Here is a 21,285-nt window from a genome sequence, read left to right as displayed (position 1 = left end):
ATATAATAGACTATCTTAAATTGCTGATTACTCTATTTCAAACACAATCTAAAGGTGCTTCTTTTCCTTCATCATCCTCCACATTTTTCTCTTTATTTTTCTTTTTTCTTTTTGTATCATTAATATAAAATCACATGAGCAACATTGTGGTTACTAGATTCCCCCCATTATCATGTCCCCAGTGCATACCCCATTACAGCATTACAGTCACTGTCCATCAGCATAGTAAGATGCTATAGAGTCACTACTTGTCTTCTCTGTGCATCCCCACCCCACGTTATGTGTGCTAATCATAATGACCCTTTTACCCCCATCCCTCCCTTTACACCCATCCTCCCCAGTCCCTTTCCTTTTGGCAACCGTTAGTGCATTCTCAGGTTCTGTGAGTCTGCTGCTGTTTTGTTCCTTCAGTTTTTTCTTTGTTCTTATGCTCCAGAGATGAGTGAAATGATTTGATACTTGTCTTTCTCCACTTGGCTTATTGCACTGAGCATAATACCCTCTAGCTCCATCCATGTTGTTGCAAATGGTAGGATTTGTTTTCTTTTTATGGCTGAATAATATTCCATTGTGTATACGTGCCACATCTTCTTTATCCATTCATCTACTGATGGACACTTAGGTTGCTCCCATTTCTTGGCTATTGTAAATAGTGCTGCGATAAACATAGGGGTGCATATGTCTTTTTCAAACTGGGCTCCTGCATTCTTAGGGTAAGTTCCTAGAAGTGGAATTCCTGAGTCAAATGGTATTTCTATTTTTAGATTTTTGAGGAACCTCCATACTGCTTTCCACAATGGTTGAACTAGTTTATATTCCTACCAGCAGTGTAGGAGGGTTCCCCTTTCTCCACATCCGCGCCAGCATTTGTTTCTCCTAGTCTGTTCTATGTTGGCTATTTTTACTGGTGTGAGGTGATATCTCATTGTGGTTTCAATTTGCATTTCTCTGATAATTAGTGATGTGGAGCATCTTTTCATGTGCCTGTTGGCCATCTGAACTTCTTCTTTGAAGAAGTGTCTGTTCATATGCCCTCCCTATTTTTAAATACGGTTATTTGCTTTTTAGGTGTTGAGGCATGTGAGTTCTTTATATCTTGTGGATGTTAACCACCTGTCGTATATGTCATTTAAAAATATATTCTCCCATAATGTAGGGTGCCTTTTTGGTCTACTGATAGTGTCCTTTGCTGTACATGAGCTTTTTAGCATGATGTAGTCCCATTTGTTCATTTTTTATTTTGTTTCCTTTGCCCAGTGAGATGTGTTCAGGAAAAAGTTGCTAATGTTTATGTTCAAGAGATTTTTGCCTATGTTTTCTTCTGAGAGTTTTATGGTTTCATGACTTACAATCAGGTCTTTGATCCATTTTGAGTTTAGTTTTGTGTATGGGGTTAGACAGTAATCCAGCTTCATTGTCTTGCAAGTAGCTGTCCAGTTTTGTTAACACCAATTGTTGAAGAGGCTGTCATTTCCCCATTGTATATTCATGGCTCCTGTATTGTATATTAATTGACCATATATGCTTGGATTTATATCTGGGCTCTCTAATCTGTTCCACTGGTCTATGTGTCTGTTCTTATGCCAGTACCAAATTTTCTTGATTACTGTGGTTTTGTAATAGAGCTTCAAGTTAGGGAGCATAATCCTACCAGCACCCCACTTTATTCTTCCTTCTCAGGATTGCTTTGGGTATTCTGGGTCTTTTGTGGTTCCATATGAATTTTAGAACTATTTCCCCTAGTTTGTTGAAGAATGCTGTTGGTATTTTGATAGGGATTACAGTAAATCTGTAGATTGCTTTAGACAGAATGGCCATTTTAACAATATTAATTCTTCCTATCCATGAGCATGGGATGTGTTTCCATTTATTGGTATCTTTAATTTCTCTCATGAGTGTCTTGTAGTTGTCAGTGTATAGGTCTTTCATTTCCTTGGTTAGGTTTATTCCTAGGTATTTTATTCTTTTTGATGCAACTGTGAATGGAATTGTTTTCCTGATTTTTCTTCCTGCCTATTCATTGTTAGTGTATAGGAATGCAACAGATTTCTGCACCTTAATTTTGTATCCTGCAACTTTGCTGAATTTAGATATTAGATCTAGTAGTTTTGGAGTGGGTTTTTTATGTACGGTATCATATCATCTGCAAACAGGGACAGTTTAACTTCTTCTTTGCCAATCTGGATTCCTTTTATTTCTGTGTATTGTCTGATTGCTCTGGTTAGGACCTCCACAACTATGTTAAATAACATTGGGGAGAGTCCTTGTCTTGTTCCTGATCTTTAAGGAAATGATTTCAGCTTCTTCTGTTAAGTATAATGTTGGCTGTGGGTTTGTCATATATGGCCTTTATTATGTTGACGGACTTACCCTCTATGCTGATTTCATTGAGAGTTTTTTGATTTGTTTTTGAATTCGGTTTGCTAATATTTTGTTGAGTATTTTTGCATCTATGTTCATCAGGGATATTGGTTTGTAATTTTCTTTTCTTGTGGTGTCTTTCCTGGTTTTTGTATTAGAGTGGTGCTTGTCTCGTAGAATGAGTTTGGGAGTATTCCCTCCTCTTCTACTTCTTGGCAAATTTAAGGAGGATTTGTATTAGGTCTTCACTAAGTGTTAGATAAAATTCAGCAGTGAAACTGTGTGGACCAGGTGTTTTGTTCTTAGGTAGTTTTTTGATTACCAGTTCAGTTTCCTTGCTGGTAAGTGGTCTATTCAGATTTTCTTTTTCTTCCTGGGTCAACATTGGAAGATTGTATTTTTCTGGAAAGTTTTCCATTTCTTGTAGGTTATCCAGTTTGTTAGCATATAATTTTTCATAGTATTCTCTCATAATTCTTTGTATTTCTGTGGTGTCTGTGGTGATTTTTTCCTTTCTTATTTCTGGTACTGTTTGTGTGTGTAGACTCTCTTTTCTTCTTGATAAGTCTGGTTAGGGGTTTATCCATTTTGTTTGTTTCCTCGAAGAACCAGCTCATGCTTTCAGTTCTTCTTTCCATTGTTTTATTCTTCTCGATTTTATTTATTTCTGCTCTAATCTTTATTATTTCCCTCCTACTGACTTTGGGCCTTATTTGTTCTTCTTTTTCTAGTTTTGTTAAGTTTGTCTAGTTTTGTGAGTTTAGAATGTTTAGATGCCATTTTTCTTCTTTTCTGAGGTAGGCCTGAATTGCAGTATACTTCCGTCTTAGTGTGGCCTGTGCGGCGTTGAACAGATTTTGTGACATTGAATTATTATTGTCATTTGTCTCTATATATTGCTTGATCTCTGTTTTTTTTTTTTTTGAGAGGGCATCTCTCATATTTATTGATCAAATGATTGTTAACAACAATAAAATTCAGTATAGGGGGGTCAATGCTCAATGTACAATTATTAATCCATCTCAAGCCTAATTCTCGTCAGTCTCCAATATTCTGAAGCATAACGAACAAGTTCCTACATGGTGAACGAATTCTTACATAGTGAACAGTACAAGGGCATTCATCACAGAAACTTTCGGTTTTGATCACACATAATGAACTATAAACAATCAGGTCAAATATGAATATTCGTTTGATTTTTATACTTGATTTATATGTGGATCCCACATTTCTCCCTTTATTATTATTATTATTTTTATTTTTAATAAAATGCTGAAGTGGTAGGTAGATGCAAGATAAAGGTAGAAAACATAGTTCAGTGCTGTAAGAGGGCAAATGTAGATGATCAGGTGTGTGCCTATGGACTAAGTATTAATCCAAGCTAGACAAGGGCAGCAAAACATCCATGGATGCAGAAGATTTCTCTCAAAGCAAGGGGGGTGAGGTTCTAAGCCTCACCTCTGTTGATCCCCAATTTCTCACCTGATGGCCCCCCTGCGACTGTGCCTGTCTTAGGTTGTTCCTCCCTTGAGGAATCTTACCCGTCTCTGGCTAACCAGTCATCTTCTGGGGTCATACAGGGAAATGTAAAGTTGGTAAGTGAGAGAGAAGCCATATTGTTTGAAAAGGTTAGCTTTTTACTTCTTTGCAGATTTATGCCCTGTGGCTTCTATGCCCAGCACTTATCTCGAGGTATCTTTACCACCTGGAGGAATTATGATACTCGGTAAATTCGATATGAGGCACGAATTCTATTTAAGGGTTGTAATTAGGAAGAAAGAAGAAAAGCTATAGAGGTAGCATATGGACGAAAACATGGGAGGATTGATTATTTCTTCGACAAATCTTCTTGTAGAGTACCTTAAGTATGTATAGGTTTTAAACTACTAACTAATTTGCACACACATATTAACATAGTAGGAATACGGTGACATAAACAAAGCAAATCTATAATTACCATCCATCTCCAGTGAAGCCAAGAAAACCATTTAGGCACCCTAGGCATTTGTGAAAATTTGTCTATGATATGATGGATATTGTCCAACTGTACTTGAACAGTCTGAGAGAAATCAGTCAAATTAAAGCAGCCCATTTCTGGGATCTGTTCACATCCCATATGTTCTTTTAACCGTAGATAGTCTATAGTCATAAGATTTTGGAGTGCTACAACTTGCACCCCTCCCAACTCCTGGTTGAGTTCCAACAGTACAGATCCGGTCAAATTCGTTGTCTCACTGTATGCACATGCCAGCCTAGACATCTCCCTCCTCATTCCAATGGCAAGTCCAGGAAACGGTGGGGTGGATGCAGCCACAACCGCAGCATCACCCAGATCCCTGTGGAGGCTTTTTGATGATCATCCCCCTGGCACAAGACCTCCAGAGAGTGCTGATGCCTGAAGCTCCTCCTCATATCGTATCTTAGTTCATTTTCTGGGTATCCAAGCTAGGCCTTGATCTTCTTCATAGAAACAAACAGACCCTTTGCCCACACTTTGACATGCCCTCTATACCACTGTGCAGAACTCATTGGGGGTCAGCACACAGGAACTGCTTTTTTTTTTTTTTCTTATTAAGAGAAAGGAATATTATCAGAAAAGAGTACCTCCATAGCTGATCATCTGACACCCTTTAAGTGATCAACATTAAGGATATTTAAAGCATGTGTTGATCTTTGATTTGCCAATAGTTTTATCCTATCAAGGAGTAATCCCCCTTTTCTTTCTTTCTTTTTTTTTTTAATCTTTAATCTACACTTACGTGAAGAATACTATATTTACTATGCTCTCCTCTATATCAGGTCCCCCCTAACAACCACATTACGGTTACTGTCCATCAGCTTAGCAAAATGTTGTAGAATCCCTACTTGTCCTCTCTGTGTTGTGCAGCCCACCCTCCCCTTTCACTCTCCCCCCCCATGCATGCTAATCTTAATACCCCCTTCTTCTTCCCCCCCTTATCCCTCCTGCCCACCCATCCTGCCCAGTTCCTTTCCCTTTGGTACCTGTTAGTCCATTTTTGGGTTCTGTAATTCCACTGCTGTTTTGTTCCTTCAGTTTTTCCTTTGTTCTTATACTCCTCAGATGAGTGAAATCATTTGGTATTTCTCTTTCTCCGCTTGGCTTATTTCACTGAGCATAATACTCTCCAGCTCCATCCATGTAGCTGCAAATGGTTGGATTTTTCCACTTCTTATGGCTGAGTAGTATTCCATTGTGTATATGTACCATCTCTTCTTTATCCATTCATCTACCGATGGACATTTAGGTTGCTACCAATTCTTGGCTATTGTAAATAGTGCTGCGAGAAACATAGGGGTGCATCTGTCTTTCTCAAACTTGATTGCTGCGTTCTTAGGGTAAATTCCTAGGAGTGGAATTCCTGGGTCAAATGGTAGGTCTGTTTTGAGCATTTTGATGAACCTCCATACTGCTTTCCACAATGGTTGAACTAATTTACATTCCCACCAGCAGTGTAGGAGGGTTCCCCTTTCTCCACAGCCTCGCCAACATTTGTTGTTTGTCTTTTGGATGGCAGCTATCCTTACTGGTGTGAGGTGATACCTCATTGTAGTTTTAATTTGCATTTCTCTGATAATTAACGATGTGGAGCATCTTTTCATGTGTCTGTTGGCCATCTGTATTTCTTTTTTAGAGAACTGTCTGTTCAGCTCCTCTGCCCATTTTTTAATTGGGTTATTTGTTTTTTGTTTGTTGAGGCGTGTGAGCTCTTTATATATTCTGGACGTCAAGCCTTTATCGGATCTGTCATTTTCAAATATATTCTCCCATACTGTAGGGTTCCTTTTTGTTCTATTGATGGTGTACAGAAGCTTTTCAGCTTAATGTAGTCCCACTTGCTCATTTTTGCTGTAGTTTTCCGTGCCCGGGGAGATATGTTCAAGAATAGGTCACTCATGTTTATGTCTAAGAGGTTTTTGCCTATGTTTTTTTCCAAGAGTTTAATGGTTTCATGACTTATATTCAGGTCTTTGATCCATTTTGAGTTTACCTTTGTATATGGGGTGAGACAATGGTCCAGGTTCATTCTCCTACATGCAGCTGTCCAGTTTTGCCAGCACCATCTGTTGAAGAGACTGTCATTTCCCCATTGTATGTCCATGGCTCCTTTATGAAATATTAATTGACCATATATGTTTGGATTAATTTCTGGAGTCTGTAATCTGTTCCACTGGTCTGTGGCTCTGTTCTTGTGCCAGTACCAAATTGTCTTGATTACTATGGCTTTGTAGTAGAGCTTGAAGTTGGGGAGTGAGATCCCCCTACTTTATTCTTCTTTTTCAGGATTGCTTTGGCTATTCGGGGTCTTTGGTGTTTCCATATGAATTTTTGAATTATTTGTGCCAGTTCATTGAAAAATGTTGCTGGTAATTTGAGAGGGATTGCATCAAATCTGTATATTGCTTTGGGCAGGATGGCCATTTTGACGATATTAATTCTTCCTAGCCATGAGCATGGGATGAGTTTCCATTTATCAGTGTCCCCTTTAATTTCTGTTAAGAGTGATATGTAGTTTTCAGAGTATAAGTCTTTCACTTCTTTGGTTAGGTTCATTCCTAGGTATTTTATTCCTTTTTACGCAATGGTGAATGGAATTGTTTTCCTGATTTCTCTTTCTATTGATTCATTGTTAGTGTATAGGAAAGCTACAGATTTCTGTGTAATTTTGTATCCTGCAACTTTGCTGTATTCCAATATCAGTTCTAGTAGTTTTGGAGTGGAGTCTTTAGGGTTTTTTATGTACAGTATCATATCATCTGCAAATAGTGACAGTTTAACTTCTTCTTTACCAATCTGGATTCCTTGTATTTCTTTGTTTTGTCTGATTGCCGTGGCTAGGACCTCCAGTACTATGTTAAATAACAGTGGGGAGAGTGGGCATCCCTGTCTGGTTCCCGATCTCAGAGGAAATGCTTTCAGCTTCTCGCTATTCAGTATAATGCTGGCTGTGGGTTTATCATATATGGCCTTTATTATGTTGAGGTACTTGCCCTCTATTTCCATTTTGCTGAGAGTTTTTATCATGAATGGATGTTGAATTTTGTCAAATGCTTTTTCAGCATCTATGGAGATGATCGTGTGGTTTTTGTCCTTCTTTTTGTTGATGTGGTGGATGATGTTGATGGATATTCGAATGTTGTACCATCCTTGCATCCCTGTGATGAATCCCACTTGGTCATGGTGTATGATCCTTTTGATATACTGTTGAATTCTGTTTGCTAATATTTTATTGAGTATTTTTGCATCTACATTCATCAAGGATATTGGTCTGTAATTTTCTCTTTTGGTGGGGTCTTTGCCTGGTTTTGGTATTAGGGTGATATTGGCTTCATAGAATGAGTTTGGGAGTATTCAGTCTTCTATTTTTTGGAACACTTTAAGGAGAATGGGTGTTATGTCTTCTCTCTGTGTCTGATAAAATTCCGAGGTAAATCCGTCCGGCCCCAGGGTTTTGTTCTTGGGTAGTTTTTTGATTACCGTTTCAATTTCTTTGCTCGTAATTGGTTTGTTTAACTTTTGTGTTTCTTCCTTGGTCAGTCTTGGGAGGTTGTATTTTTCTAGGAAGTTGTCCATTTCTTCTAGGTTTTCCAGATTGTTGGCATATAGGTTTTCATAGTAGTCTTTAATAATTGTTTGTATTTCTGTGGAGTCTGTCGTGATTTTTCCATTCTTATTTCTGATTATGTTGATTTGTGTTGATTTTCTTTTTCTCTTAATAAGTTTGGCTAGAGGCTTATCTATTTTGTTTATTTTTTCCAAGAACCAGCTCTTTGGTTTCGTTTTTTGCTATTGTTTTATTCTTCTCAATTTTGTTTATTTCCTCTCTGATCTTTATTATGTCCCTCCTTCTGCTGACTTTAGGCCTCATTTGTTCTTCTTTTTCCAGTTTCGATAATTGTGATGTTAGACTATTCATTTGGGATTGTTCTTCCTTCTTCAAGTGTGCCTGGATTGTTATATACTTTCCTCTTAAGACTGCTTTCGCTGCGTCTCACAGAAGTTGGGGTTTGTGTTGTTGTTATTTGTTTCTCTATATTCCTTGATCTCTATTTTGATTTGTTCATTGATCCATTGATTATTTAGTAGCATGTTGTTAAGCCTCCATGTGTTTGTGAGCCTTTTTGTTTTCTTTGTAGAATTTATTTCTACTTTTATACCTTTGTGGTCTGAAAAGTTGGTTGGTAGAATTTCAATATTTTGGAATTTACTGAGGCTCTTTTTGTGATCTAGTATGTGGTCTATTCTGGAGAATGTTCCATGTGCACTTGAGAAGAATGTATATCCTGTTGCTTTTGGATGTAGAGTTCTATAGATGTCTATTAGGTCCATCTGTTCTAGTGTGTTGTTCAGTGCCTGTGTGTCCTTACGTAGTTTCTGCCCGGTGGATCTATCCTTTGGGGTGAGTGGTGTGTTGAGGTCTCCTAAAATGAATGCATTGCCGTCTATTTCCCTGTTTAGTTCTGTTAGTATTTGCTTCATATATGTTGGTGCTTCTGTATTGGGTGCATATATATTTAGAATGGTTATATCCTCTTGTTGGACTGAGCCCTTTATCATTATGTAGTATCCTTCTTTATCTCTTGTTACTTTCTTTTTTTGAAGTCTATTTTGTCTGATATTAGTACTGCAACCCCTGCTTTCTTCTCGCTGTTGTTTGTCTGAAATATGTTTTTCCATCCCTTGACTTTTAGTCTGTGCTTGTCTTTGGGTTTAAGGTGTGTTTCTTGTAAGCAGCATATAGATGCGTCTTGCTTTTTTATCCATTCTATTACTCTGTGTCTTTTGATTGGTGCATTAGGCCATTTACATTTAGGGTGTCTATTGAGAGATATGTACTTATTGCAATTGCAGGCTTTAGGTTATTGGTTACCAAAGGTTCCAGGTTAGCTTCTTTAGTATTTTACTGCCTAACTTAGCTCGCTATTGAGCTGTTATATACACTGTCTGGAGATTCTTTTCTTCTCTTCCTTCTTATTTCTCCTCCTCCATTCTTCATAAGTTGTGTGTTTTGTTCTGTGTTCTTTTTAGGAGTGCTTCCATCTAGAGCAGTCCCTGTAGGATGCTCTGTAGAGGTGGTTTGTGGGAAGGAAATTCTCTCAGCTTTTGCTTGTCTGGGAATTGTTTAATCCCGCCATCATATTTAAATTATAGTCATGCTGGATACAGTATCCTTGGTTCAAGGCCCTTCTGTTTCATTGCATTAAATATATCATGCCATTCTCTTCTGGCCTGTAAAGGTTTCTGTCGAGAAGTCTGATGATAGACTGATGGGTTTTCCTTTATAGGTGACCTTTTTCTCTCTAGCTGCCTTTAAAACTCTTTCCTTGTCCTTGATCCTTGCCATTTTAATTATTATGTGTCTTGGTGTTGTCCTCCTTGGATTCTTTCTTTTGGGGATTCTATGTAATTCCGTAGTCTGTTCGATTATTTCCTCCCCCAGTTTGGGGAAGTTTTCCGCAATTATTTCTTCAAAGAGACTTTCTATCCCTTTTCCTCTTTCTTCTTCTTCTGGTACCCCTATAATATGAATATTATTCCTTTTGGATTGGTCACATAGTTCTCTTAGTGTTGTTTCATTCCTGGAGATCCTTTTGTCTCTCTCTATGTCAGCTTCTATACATTACTGTTCTCTGGCTTCTATTCCTTCAAAGGCCTCTTGCATCTTATCCATTCTGCTTATAAATCCTTCCAGGGATTGTTTCACTTCTGTGATCTCCTTCCTGACATCTGTGATCTCCCTCTGGACTTCATCCCATTGCTCTTGCATTTTTCTCTGCATCTCATCTCATTGCTCTTGCATTTTTCTCTGCATCTCTATCAGCATGTTTATGATTTTTAGTTTGAATTCTTTTTCAGGAGGACTGGTTAGGTCTGTCTCCTTCTCAGGTGTTGTCTCTGTGATCTTTGTCTGCCTGTAGTTTTGCCTTTTCATGGTGATAGAGATAGTTTGCAGAGCTGGTACGAGTGACCGCTGGAAGAGCTTCCCTTCTTGTTGGTTTGTGGCCTTCCTCTCCTGGGAGAATAGCGACCTCTAGTATCTTATGCTACCTGCCCGTTTGCTATGGAGTTTATCTCCGCTGTTGCTGTGGGCATGGCCTGGCTGGGGCTGCTCCTCCAAAATGGTGGAGCCCTGTTAGAGGGGGAGTGGCCGGGGGGCTATTTATCTCCTTAAGGGGCCTCTGTGCTCCCTGTTGCCCAGGGGGTTAGAGTGCCCAGAGATCCCCAGATTCCCTGCCTCTTGTCTAAGTGACCTGTCCTGCCCCTTTAAGACTTCCGAAGAGCACCCTCCAAACCATAACAACAACAGCAACAATGAGAGAGGGAAGAGAAAAAAAAAAAAAAAGGAAAAAACGGAATTTTCTTTTTCCTCAGGCACCTGTCCCAGGCACCCAGTCACTGGTCCTGCTGCCCTGCCTCCCTAGCACCGGGGTCCCTGTCCCTTCAAGGCTTCCAAAAAGTACCCGCCCACTTGTCCCGCAGGGAAAAATGCGCGCTATTCTTTGTCCTCAGGCACCGGTCCTTGGCACCCGCTGACCGGTCCTGCTGCTCTACCTCCCTAGTACTGGGTTCCTTGTCCCTTTAAGGCTTCCAAAAAGCACTCGCCAAAAATTCAAAAAAAAAAAGGGGAAAAACGCGCCATTTCCTTCATCGTCAGGCGCCAGTCTCAGGCACCCGCGCACTGGTCCCGCAGGGAAACACGCGCGATATTCTTTGTCCTCAGGTGCTGGTCCCAGGCACCCACTCATTGGTCCTGCTGCTCTGCCTCCCTAGCACCAGGGTCCCTATCCCTTTAAGGCTTCCAAAAAGCACTCGCCATAAAGAGGAAAACAAAAATTTTTAAAGTGCGCGATTTCCTCCATCCTCAGGCGCCAGTCTCAGGCACCCACCTTCCGGCCCCGCCGGGAAAAACGCAGGATATTCTTTGTCCTCAGGTGCCGTTCCTAGGCACCCGCTCACCAGTCCCGCCTCCCTGCCTCCCTAGCAACGGGGTCCCTGTCCCTTTAAGGCTTCCAAAAGGCACTCGCCAAAAAAAAAAACCGCTCCGGTTTCTTTCCACCCGCCGGGTGCCGGGGGTAGGGGCGCTCGGGTCCCGCCGGGACGGGCCTTGTATCTTACCCCCTTCGCAAGGTGCTGGGTTCTTGTAGGTGTGGATGTGGTCTGGATGTTGTCCTGTGTCCTCTGGTCTCTACTTTAGGAAGAGTTTTCTTTGTTATATTTTCATAGCTATGTGTTTTTGGGAGGAGATTTCCACTGCTCTACTCACGCCGCCATCCTGGCTCCGCCCTGATCTCTGTTTTTATTTGGTCTTTGATCCATTGATCATTTACTATCATGTTATTAAGCCTCCATGTGTTGGTGGGCTTTTTCATTTTCTTTGTGTCATTTATTTCTAGTTTCATACCTTTGTGATCTGAGAAGCTGGTTGGTACAATTTCAATCTTTTTAAATTTACTGAGGTTCTTTTTGTTCCCTTGTATAGGGCCTGTTCTTGAAAATGTTCCATGTGCATTTGAGAATGTGTATCCTTTTGCTTTTGGACGGAGTATTTTGTAGATGTCCTTTAGGTCCATCTGTTCTAATGCATTGTTCAGTGCCTCTGTGTCCTTACTTATTTTCTGTCTGGTTCATCTGTCCTTTGGAGTTAGTGGTTTTTTGAAGTCTCCTAAAACAAATGCATTGCATTCTATTTTCCTCTTTAATTTTGTTTGTATTTGTTTCACATATGTAGGCAATCCTATGTTGGGTGCATTGATATTTATAATAGTTATATCCTCTTGTTATGATTTCTATTCCGTTTACCATCTCTTCTGCTACTTCTAATCTGCTTTAAATCCCTCCTTTGCATGTTTCATTTGAGATATGGAGTTTCTTAATGGTTGAATCTCCATCCTAAATTCATCCCTGTGTTCTTGAATATTTTTTGTACCTCCATGAGCATGTTTATGATTTTTATTTTGAACTCTTTTATCATTATGTAATGTCCTTCTTTGCCTCTTGTTACTTTCTTTGTTTTGAAGTCTATTTTGTCTGACTCAAGTACTGCAACTCCTGCTTTTTTCTCCCTATGTACTATATGAAATATCTTTTTCCATCCCTTTACTTTCAGTCTGTATATGTCTTTGCATTTGAAATGAGTCTCTTGTAGGCATCAATTAGACAGGTCTTGTTTTTTTATCCATTGAGTGACTCTGTGTTTTTTGATTGGTGCATTCAGACCATTTGCATTTGGGGTGATTATCGACAGTTATATACTTATTGCCATTGTAGGCTTTAGATTCGTGGTTACCAAAGGTTCAAGGATAATTGCCTCACTGTCTAATGGTGTAATTTAACCACTTTAGTATGCTATTACCAACACAAACTGTTTTTTTTTCCTTCCTTTTCTTCCTCCTCCATTCTTTATTTGTTAGGTATCATATTCTGTCATCTTTGTCTATCCCTTGATTGACCATTTGATTTTGTATCTGCTTTGTAATTAATTGTTTTACTTTGCTGTTGTTTTATTTCCCCTGGTGACAGCTATTTGATCTTAGGAATACTTCCACCTATATAGCTTTCCCTCCAAATGCACTGTAAGGTGGTTTATGGGAGGTAAATTCTCTCAGCTTTTGCTTATCTGAAAATTGTTTAATCCTTCCTTCAATTTTAAGTGATAATCTTGCCAAATAGAGTTTTCTTGGTTATAGGCCCTTCTGTCTTATTGCAGTGAATATATCATGCCACTCCCTTCTAGCCTGTAACGTTTCTGTTGAGAAGTCTGATGATAGCCTGATGTGTTTGCCTTTGTGTGTGATCTCTTTTTCTCTCTATCTGCTTTTAATAGTCTCTCCTTGTCCTTGATCTTTGCCCTTTTAATTATTATATGTCTTCATGTTGTCTTCCTTGGGACCCTTGTTTTGGGAAATCTGTGCACCTCCATGGCCTGAGAGACCATCTCCTTCCCCAGATTGTGGAATTTTTCAGCAATTCCCTCCTTAAAGACACTTTCTGTCCATTTTTCTCTCTCTTCTTCTTCTGGTACCCGTATAATGTAAATATTGTTCTGTTTGGATTGGTCACACATTTCTCTCAATATTCTTTCATTCTTAGAGATTCTTTTTACTATCTGTGCCTCAGCTTCTTTGTATCCCACTTCTCTAATTTCAATTCCTTTTACCATCTCTTCTACTACATCTAATCTGCTTTTAAATCCCTCCGTTGTATGTTTCATTTCATATGTGGAATTTATTAATAATTAAATCTCCATCCTAAATTTGTCCCTGTGTTCTTGAATACTTTCTGTACCTCCATGAGCATGTTTATGATTTTTATTTTGAAGTCTCTTTTAGGAAGATTGGTGAGTTCAATTTCATTTGGCTCATTTTCTGGTTTGTCTGTGTTTTTTTGTTTGAACCAGGTTCCTTTGATGTTTCATATTTGTATGTGGCCCCTTCTAGTGTCCAGCACCTCTAGTCTCTGGACCAGCTCATCCCCTGCATTGATGTCGGGTTCCAGGGGCGCGGCAACATTATCTGGGGGGAGAAAAGATCTGTTTCCTGCTTCTTGGTTGCAGTGCCTGTCTCCACTGTAAAAACATGTTGGCCAAAGCCTCTGTGCTTTGTGTTTGTAGCTGCTGTCTGTGGGTCCTCCATCTGGCTGGCCTGAGGGCAGGGCAGGGACTGCCAGTTTGTGAGCTGGTTACCGGTGTTTCCAGAGGAATGTACATCAGGCTGCGTATGACAGTGGGGTTCCTTAGAATTTATTAGCCAGCCAGGGGGATGAAGCTACTGTAGCTCCTGAAAGATGCCAACCTGCTGGGCAGAGCGCCCCAGACAACCTTGTCCACGTATCCCTTCTCCTGCGCAGTAATCTCCCTGCAAACCCCACCCCTTCAGCTGCCCTCTCGCTGCTAGGAAGCCTCTCAGACCGCCTGCCTTTCCTTTGTTCAAGAGCAGCCAGATGTGGATCCTTGTCCTCCACAAATTGCTGGAATCTCAGTCTCTCCAAGTATTCCTCGTGTCTTGGCTTTCCAACCCCACTATCTCCAGAGCACCATGCAATGTAGGTTTGTGCTCCCAAAGCAGATCTCCAGGGCTGGGTGTTCAGCAGTCCTGTGCTTCCATCCCCTCTCCACTTCATTTCTTTTTCTCCTGCTGGTGAGCTGGGGTGGGGGAGGGCTTGGGTCCTGCTGCATCAAGGCTTTGGTATGTTACCCTGTTTCATGAGGTCTGCTCTGTTCTCTAGGTGTTTGTAGTCTGGTGCACCCTTCTTTCCTCTTGCTCTTTTAGGATTAAATGTACTAACTATATTTTCATAATGTATGTGGTTTGGGGAGGAGTTATCTGTCTCACCTCTCATGCCACCATTTTGAATCTCAAGATCTCCAGATTCTTTAGTTTTTTAAACTGAAACATGTTGCCAGTTGAAATAGTTTACAAATTCAGTTACAGTTTTCCTGAAATAGAACTTGCATTCAAAAGTCTTGATACTATTTAAAATTCTCACTCACAAAAAGAAGTCCTTCCCCAAACTAAACATTATCTCTTATAAAATTGGTGTGCTTTTGATGGGGGGGGAGCAGGGGGTATCTATTTATCTAGTTAATTTTTGAAGGAATGGGGTAGAAGTTACAAAATTTTTCTTGAGTAGATTTTCATGGTGTGTGGTCAAAATTTGAATTGGAGCATAAGTCTCAGCATGTTTTTATGAGAGATTAACAGAATTTTAAAAACTTGTCAGACTTTTAAATAATAGTTAAATTACGAGAAATCACTTCAGATTGCTGTGCTTATTAAACATACTTTTGGGGTGAAGGCTATTGAACACTATAATAATTTGATGGGCAACTGAAATCAAAATCTTAAAGCTATCACAAATACTTTTGGCACTTCATAGCATAATTTTATTTGATACAAATGTGTGTAAATTAATTATATTTTTCTTATCCAGACCTTTTTTAAAATGTATTTTTTAACATTAATCTTCAGATGGAACAGATTTGTAAGAATTGATGTATTAGTTCCTCAAGGCAAAAAGAAATCAGTCTCATTTATTTATTTTTCAGAGGTGGCTGGATCCAAACAAACCAATCAGGAAGCAGCTAAAGAGTGAGCATACATTAATGTTTTGCAAATATTCTTTATAAAGAAAGGTTAATATATAATCTGATTAATTAGAATTGTTTTCATTAATTCTAGGAGGATCTCCTTACAGTTTGAATTTTAGAGTCAAATTTTTTGTAAGTGACCCCAACAAATTACAAGAGGAATATACAAGGTGGGTTCATGGAGACTGTTTCTCTTGAACATATTGTCACAACTATTATGAAACTTTGAAAATAATGAGGCAAAAACAGATTACCATGCTGTAATTCTGAAATTGCTATCCAGCACACATGATGATGTATTAGAGGTGTTTCAAGATAGCAGTTTCCACCTCTCTTGGATAGTTGATGCCTTGCCTGAGGGTTTCAACCCTGGGCAAGTTCACTCTGGATTCAGTGAGACCAAGAAATGAGAATCAAAGTTGTGGGTAGAAGGGTTTATACCTCTGCCTTATTCTTGTGATGGCAGGTTAAGTGTAGAATCCCATCTGCATCTGGGCAAGTCTGCATGCAGCAAACAGGTGTCTGCCTCTGGGCCTCCGCACTGCCTTACAATGCCAGAGCACTGGGCTGAGCTCTATGTAGAGTGAATAATAACTTACTGCCCATATATGTGCAATCCTGTGTTTCCACGCATTGTATGTACACTATAAGCAAGCAGACCAGGGTCAAGTGAGAATCCTGACCATGAAACATTCGTTTTCCTCTAGGATTCTCACCTCACAATCTATGTGCTTTCAGTCTACCATGATGGTCCCTGTGCGAGAAAGTTGGAGCATTTTAACCAGATTCTACAACAGCAACAGAAGCTATAACAATATGGAAGTAACAAAGAAAATTTTAATACATATTAAAAACAGAAATTATGATAATCCTCAAGCCTGAGGAGATCGACTGCCACCAATTGGACATGCCAGCTCTATCAAATCAGTTCTACTCAGATGAGTTCATGATTCGCACTTTCTGTGCACACCCAGAAAACAGTTTTTACTAGAGCATGTGCCCAATTTCACATAGACATTAGAGGAAATTAACTGTAAGGGCAAAAAAACACATGTTTTAGTGACACCAACATAGGCAAATCTTGTCCATCAGGTAGGATCCATGCAAGAGAGTAGCCATGTGATACACTGTGACAGGAAGGGGGTCCCATCCTGGTCTAGTATACCATGCCTTTACCCCTCTCCCTGTGGGGGTTATTAAGAGTCTATGTATATTGCTACAGTGTATAGTAGCACTATGTACACTGCCCATACAGATAAAACAAAACTCCCTGGTAAGATGCTTCTGTCTGTTTAGGGTGCACTGTTACGGTCTGTGGGAGCTACTATGCTGTTACTCCAGGAATACACAAGAGGGTGGCTTCGAGGCCTTGTTCGCAAGGTGCCAGGATGGCCAGCCATCCCTGTTACATGTGTTGAAGTGTCCAAGGCCATGTCCACTGAATGGAGTCTCCAGGGTTTATTGCAGTTGGTGCTGGTAGCAAGATATTCTTGTGGCCAAACCTTGGCTTCAGTGATTTCTCCTTAGTTTGTATTTGCAGTTGTATAGGCGAGGCAGCAATTTGTGTTAGTGTGTCTATGGGGCTCAGTGCCCCTTGCTTGGGCTTTTCATTCAAATGCTATAGCACTGTCCATAAGTGAAACTGACCATCCCTGTAGACTGTTGGTGTCTGGCTTAAAGCCAAATTTTAACAAACCGCTGTACTTCTTTATCATGCCTACCCCAGTTGGATTATATGGCACATAAAACTTCCACTTTATCTCTAGATGTTGTAACCATTTTTGTAAAGTGGGTGCTGTGATCACTCTCAATTACCTGCACTCAGCCATATGCTGCAAGGAGATACTCTAGGCCTCTTTTGGTCATTTGCTGGTCTGTGAAACATGGAGAAAAAGCAACCAGAAGTCCAGTAGCTATGTCTACACATGTCAATACATATTGATACATCTGACATGGGCAGAGGCCCAATGTACTCTATCTGCCACCTGACGAGAGGCATCGGCCCCATAGCTATTGTCCTGTGTTGCTCTGGGACTTGGTGTAAGTCCCTTGGAGAGCATGCAGTGCACTCTTGCTAGGCTCTGCTGACTTCTTCAAAGGTTAAAGCCTTGCCCCACTGACAGGTTACAGCCCACATTGTGTTATGCCCCACATGCAACAAATGTTGATGTAATCATTGGGCCACAGCAGAGACAGGCTTTCCTTCTTGCCAGCAAACCTGGGCCAGTGTGTCTGCTTCATCATTTCCTAGAGATGCCAAGGGCAAATAGTCAGTCGCATGGTATACTGTTTTAGTCTGAACAGAGGTCCATAAGTCTTGACACAACTCTTGACCCCAAAAGGGTCAATGACAAACCATCCAGTTGGCATGGTGACCCCAAAAGGGTCGATGACAAACCATCCAGTTGTCATGGTGACCCCAAAAGGGTTGATAACAAGCCATCCTGTTGGCATGGTACCATGTTGGTAGCCACAGGGTCAAGCCTCAATAGACAGGACAGTCCAGGTGTCAGTGCAGACAACTATTGGGGTGGGCTCCTGGCTGATTATGAGCCATACTGTCCTCAACTCTGCCCATTGACTGCTCTTCCCCTCACCATCTTCAGTCCATATTGTCTCAGTCTTAGGATAAAAAGCTATATCCCTCCATTTCAGGGCCTGCCCATGGCTGGAACCATCTGTGTACCATGCATCTGCAGCTATAGGGGCTCTTCCCTCCTGATAAGGGGTCTCTGCGACTAATGGCTCTAAAGCAAATAATTCCTGCCTTTCACTGGTGTATGTCACTGGCCCCAGTAAGCATTGGAGTTCTTCACTCGGAGCTAGAAATGAGGGCGCTATGCTTGTATAGGTACACGCCCCACTTGGCCACTGTAGACATCTGTGCCACACCACCCTGCAGCTTTTGGGTCCGTCCTAATAACCACCCTGCAATGAGAAGGGTGGTTATTACCTTTATCGGGGCCTTTCCAGTGACGGGCTCTGTAGCTAGCAAGGTGTGATACACACCAACCAGTTTTTTCTGTTAAGGTGTTACTGTACCACTGCTCCTTTCCAGAATTGTGAGTAGAATCCAATAGGTTGGTGAGTTCATTCAAGCCACTGCCAGAGACTCCAACCGTAATCGTCTTTGGTCACATGAACATCCAGCTTACAGGGCCCTAATGGGTCTATCACACTCAAGGCCTGCAAAGCCTTGACTGCCCATTTTGTAGCAGTAAAAGCAGATGCACATGTGTCATCCCAGTCCCACCTGACGCCCTTTTGTGCCAGCCAGTATAAGGGCTTCAGAATTTGTTGCAAGTGTGGGATAAACACTCTCCAGTAGCCTAAAAGACACAAAAACTCTTGTAATGGTGCCACAGTTATAGGTACAGGGAAGGCCTGGACTTTATCTATGACTGCTTCTGGGATAACTTTAGTCTTACCCAACCAGACAACCCCCAAGAATTTGACTGACAAACCAGGCCCTCGAACCTTGGTGCTGTTCACAGCCCATCCTTTCTCCTGCAGATGTTGCAGCAATCTAGGTGCTACACCTTCTAAATCTGAAAGAGATTCATATATGAGCATGATATCATCAATATAATAATGGTACAGCCACACGTTGGTGCTTTCTCCCAAGCTGCCAAGTCCTGGGCTACAAATCCATGACAAATGGTGATACTGTGGAGGTGTTCCTGTGGAGGTACAGTGAAAGTCCATTGCTGTCTTTCCCACATGAAGGCAAACAGTTCCTGACTTTCCCATTCTGTGTTAGCATAAAATAAGGCATTAGGAAGATCTACAATGTAATGATACATACCTAGTTCATGACTGAGGGTGTCCATAAGGCTTGCAGTAGAGGGGACGGCAGACTGCAGTGGAAATATGACTTTATTTAGTTCATGACTGAGGGTGTCCATAAGGCTTGCAATAGAGGGGATGGCAGGATGCAGTGGAAATACGACTTTATTGGGCTATGGGTGGGCTTTACAATACTTTTCCATCTTCTCCAGTTCTTCAAGTGTTTCTCCAATTTCATAATGCCATCCAGGCATTCTGTTTTTCTTAGTATTAGTCACCCACTGAGGTCCAGACAAAGCTACTGGCTGGTGCCTAGCATGTCCTCTCAGAACTGCATGCACATGTATCCTCAGTCAGAACTCACCCGCAGTTGTCTGCAAGCGTAGGCCCTGCAGGATATCTATCCCCAAAATATATTTGGGTAGGGATATAAATACATAGTATACTCCTTTGGGGGTGGATTCTAAATTCCCAGGCTTGTTTCACTCTTACAGCCTTACCCCCATACCTATCTATAACAGAGGGGGTCCAGGGAAACTGCTCAAGGTTTCCATAAATCAGTGAACACTCAGCTACTGTGTCCACCAGAGCCAGGACACGTTGCACATTGCTTCTGGTCCCTGAAGGTGGGTACCTTGAACCTCCCCTCAGTCAAACTGTATTATCCAATCGTCTTCCTGTAATGTTCCAGGGGAGGGGGTCAGGTCACTCTCCAGCAGAAAGTCTTGCAGACACACGGAGTGGACTTGTGGTTTTGTCTCTGTCTTCCATTTCTTAGTCCTTGCTTTAGCCAACTGTTGAAACTGTTGTTCCAGTTTCTGTTGTTTCCACAGTTCCAGGACGATTTCATTTGATGATCCATCCAATTTCTCTGTCTGATAATTGCTTTATCAAATCAGCACACATCTGGGTTCTTGTGACCTTCAAAGGGCCCTTTTAACTCTTCCTCTGAGTAGCAGACCATATTCCCTTCCATGCTTTCATTGTTTCAGCCTTTTACAAGTCTGCTGCTGTACAGGTAACCTCAGTTATTGGCTGCCCCAAGTGAAGGGCAAGAATGGCCACTGGAAAACTCAAAGAGGGGTGAGGGAGCCATTTGAAGCACCACATTTCTCATGCCCACAGTAAAAGGCTCCTCATCTGGGCCATAATTTTCTGGACTATAAATGCAATTTTTCATGCCATAACACCTGTTGGAACTTGGCATACATATGCCATCTAGCAGGGGAAGATGGTAAATCATCCTGATTGTGCCATACAGTACAAGCATGGCCATAAGCCAATCAAGGAGAGAGTGATTTTCTGGGGTCTGACCTTCATTTTGCAGTCACTGCCTCAAACCAGTTTGAAAACTGTCAGGGAAGCCAGCTTTCTCATCTCTGATCCAGACAGAATGATACCCAACATTCCAGAGATGCAGGAGCCAAGCTGACGTTGACTCTTAGGGCTTCTGCCGAAACCGAGGGCCCAAATCCACCAGCTCAGCCTGAGTATAGGGGCAGAGCATAGAGTGCACCATGATCTGGGGTGAGGGCTAGACCTCTCCTGGAGGAACCCGTGGTTGCTGCATCTTCATTTTCTTGGCTACAACTGGGAAGGCTTTCAACCAGGTGGGCTTTCAGCTGGTTTTCAACTGGCACCATCCCCACCCCTTGTCCTTCTCTATGCCTACATTTCCAGTGCTATCAGCAGCTTTCTCATTGCTCCCCCGAGTGCCTCCTCTACTACACCCTTTACCTTTTCTATAATGCCTTACAGTGATGCTGTGTCAGTCTTCAGCAGCTCTCTTACTTTTACCTCAATGCCTTGCAGCTGATGTTTTTGTACTGCCTCTTTCTGTGCTTCTCAGGATTACATCTTTCTCTTTCATGGCTTCTGCTTCTTCCATAGCACCTTGCAGCCTGCATTATTGTGCTATCTCTTCTTGTGCTACCATTACATCCTTTACCATCTCCACAGTATCTCATAGAGGTGCCATCTCAGTCATCAACAAATTTTTTACCTCCTCTGGCACCTCTCAACTCACATTCTT

At 41.2% G+C, this 21,285-nt stretch overlaps 1 protein-coding gene across 21 annotated transcripts in view; it reads left to right on the top strand.

Moving 5' to 3' along the window:
• PTPN4 (protein tyrosine phosphatase non-receptor type 4) overlaps positions 1-21,285 on the top strand; it is a 269,179-nt gene that overhangs the window by 95,617 nt on the left and 152,277 nt on the right. For 16 of the 21 annotated variants that reach the window (XR_012133350.1, XR_012133348.1, XR_012133349.1 and 13 more), the window contains 2 exons: positions 15,426-15,468; positions 15,538-15,637. The exons of 1 other annotated variant lie outside the window; for it this stretch is intronic. Coding sequence is in view for 17 of the 20 variants with exons in the window: in XM_073241313.1 (XP_073097414.1) it covers positions 15,426-15,468; positions 15,538-15,637 (143 nt within the window). In the remaining 3 variants the exon portion in view is untranslated. Of the gene's footprint in view, positions 1-15,425; positions 15,469-15,537; positions 15,638-19,013; positions 19,156-21,285 lie in introns of those variants that run through there. 4 more of the 21 variants (XM_073241312.1, XM_037001056.2, XM_073241326.1 and 1 more) reach the window with 2 other exon arrangements.

The sequence above is a fragment of the Manis javanica genome, chromosome 7 (genome assembly GCF_040802235.1).
Source record: "Manis javanica isolate MJ-LG chromosome 7, MJ_LKY, whole genome shotgun sequence".
NCBI classification, from domain to species: Eukaryota; Metazoa; Chordata; class Mammalia; order Pholidota; family Manidae; genus Manis; species Manis javanica.
The sequence above is the reverse complement of the archived record's forward strand: the minus strand, read 5'-3'. Positions and strand labels throughout refer to the sequence as shown.